This window comes from Diaphorina citri, unplaced genomic scaffold (assembly GCF_000475195.1).
Source record: "Diaphorina citri unplaced genomic scaffold, Diaci psyllid genome assembly version 1.1 scaffold78518, whole genome shotgun sequence".
Lineage (NCBI taxonomy): Eukaryota > Metazoa > Arthropoda > Insecta > Hemiptera > Psyllidae > Diaphorina > Diaphorina citri.
The window spans coordinates 9,814-10,340 of NW_007455603.1; the positions used below are offsets into that span (position 1 = coordinate 9,814).

The 527-nt window shown below is 44.6% G+C and overlaps 1 protein-coding gene across 1 annotated transcript in view; it reads right to left on the minus strand.

Annotated features, from left to right (window-relative positions):
• The window catches only part of LOC103524026 (protoporphyrinogen oxidase-like), a 4,783-nt gene extending 4,313 nt beyond the window's left edge, over positions 1-470 (minus strand). The window contains exon 1 of the mRNA XM_008489033.1: positions 15-470. Coding sequence (XP_008487255.1) covers positions 15-470 — 456 coding nt within the window. The remainder of the gene's footprint in view (positions 1-14) is intronic.
• Between the last annotated feature and the right edge of the window lie 57 nt (positions 471-527).

Consider the following 527-nt stretch of genomic DNA (forward strand, 5'->3'; position numbering starts at 1 on the left):
TTGAGTATTTCCACATGCTGCGCGTGCGGTGTACGGGGCATGTCCAATATCTCATGCACATATCTGCATGCAATGTCCAGGATGTACTCCTTGCTCTGACCTTTGAAATAAGTATCATACCACGCCCCACCCATCATAACAGTAAGTATAGTCCAGTCTGCCTGCTCAAAACAACACGAGTCAAACACAACACCTAGGATTGGAAGTTTTTCTCTAGGAGGCACCAGGAAACCAAATGCATTCTGTTTCATAGGAATATTCTCATAGGCGAGGTTTATCACTGCTACATTGACATGTTCTATACTACTGAGTAGATTGCCTAGGGTAGGGTGCTGCTTGTGTAGTAGCATGCCTAGCTTGGGTGCCGGTAATGCACTGATCACATGGTTAGCTTCAATGTGTTGATCGTTATTGAGTGTTACTTTGACACCCTTCTCCAGAAATTCCAGGTTCGTACAGGTTGTATCCATCTTGACCTCTACCTTATTACTGAGATGTTCCCCCAGTGTATTCACTATTGTCTGCAG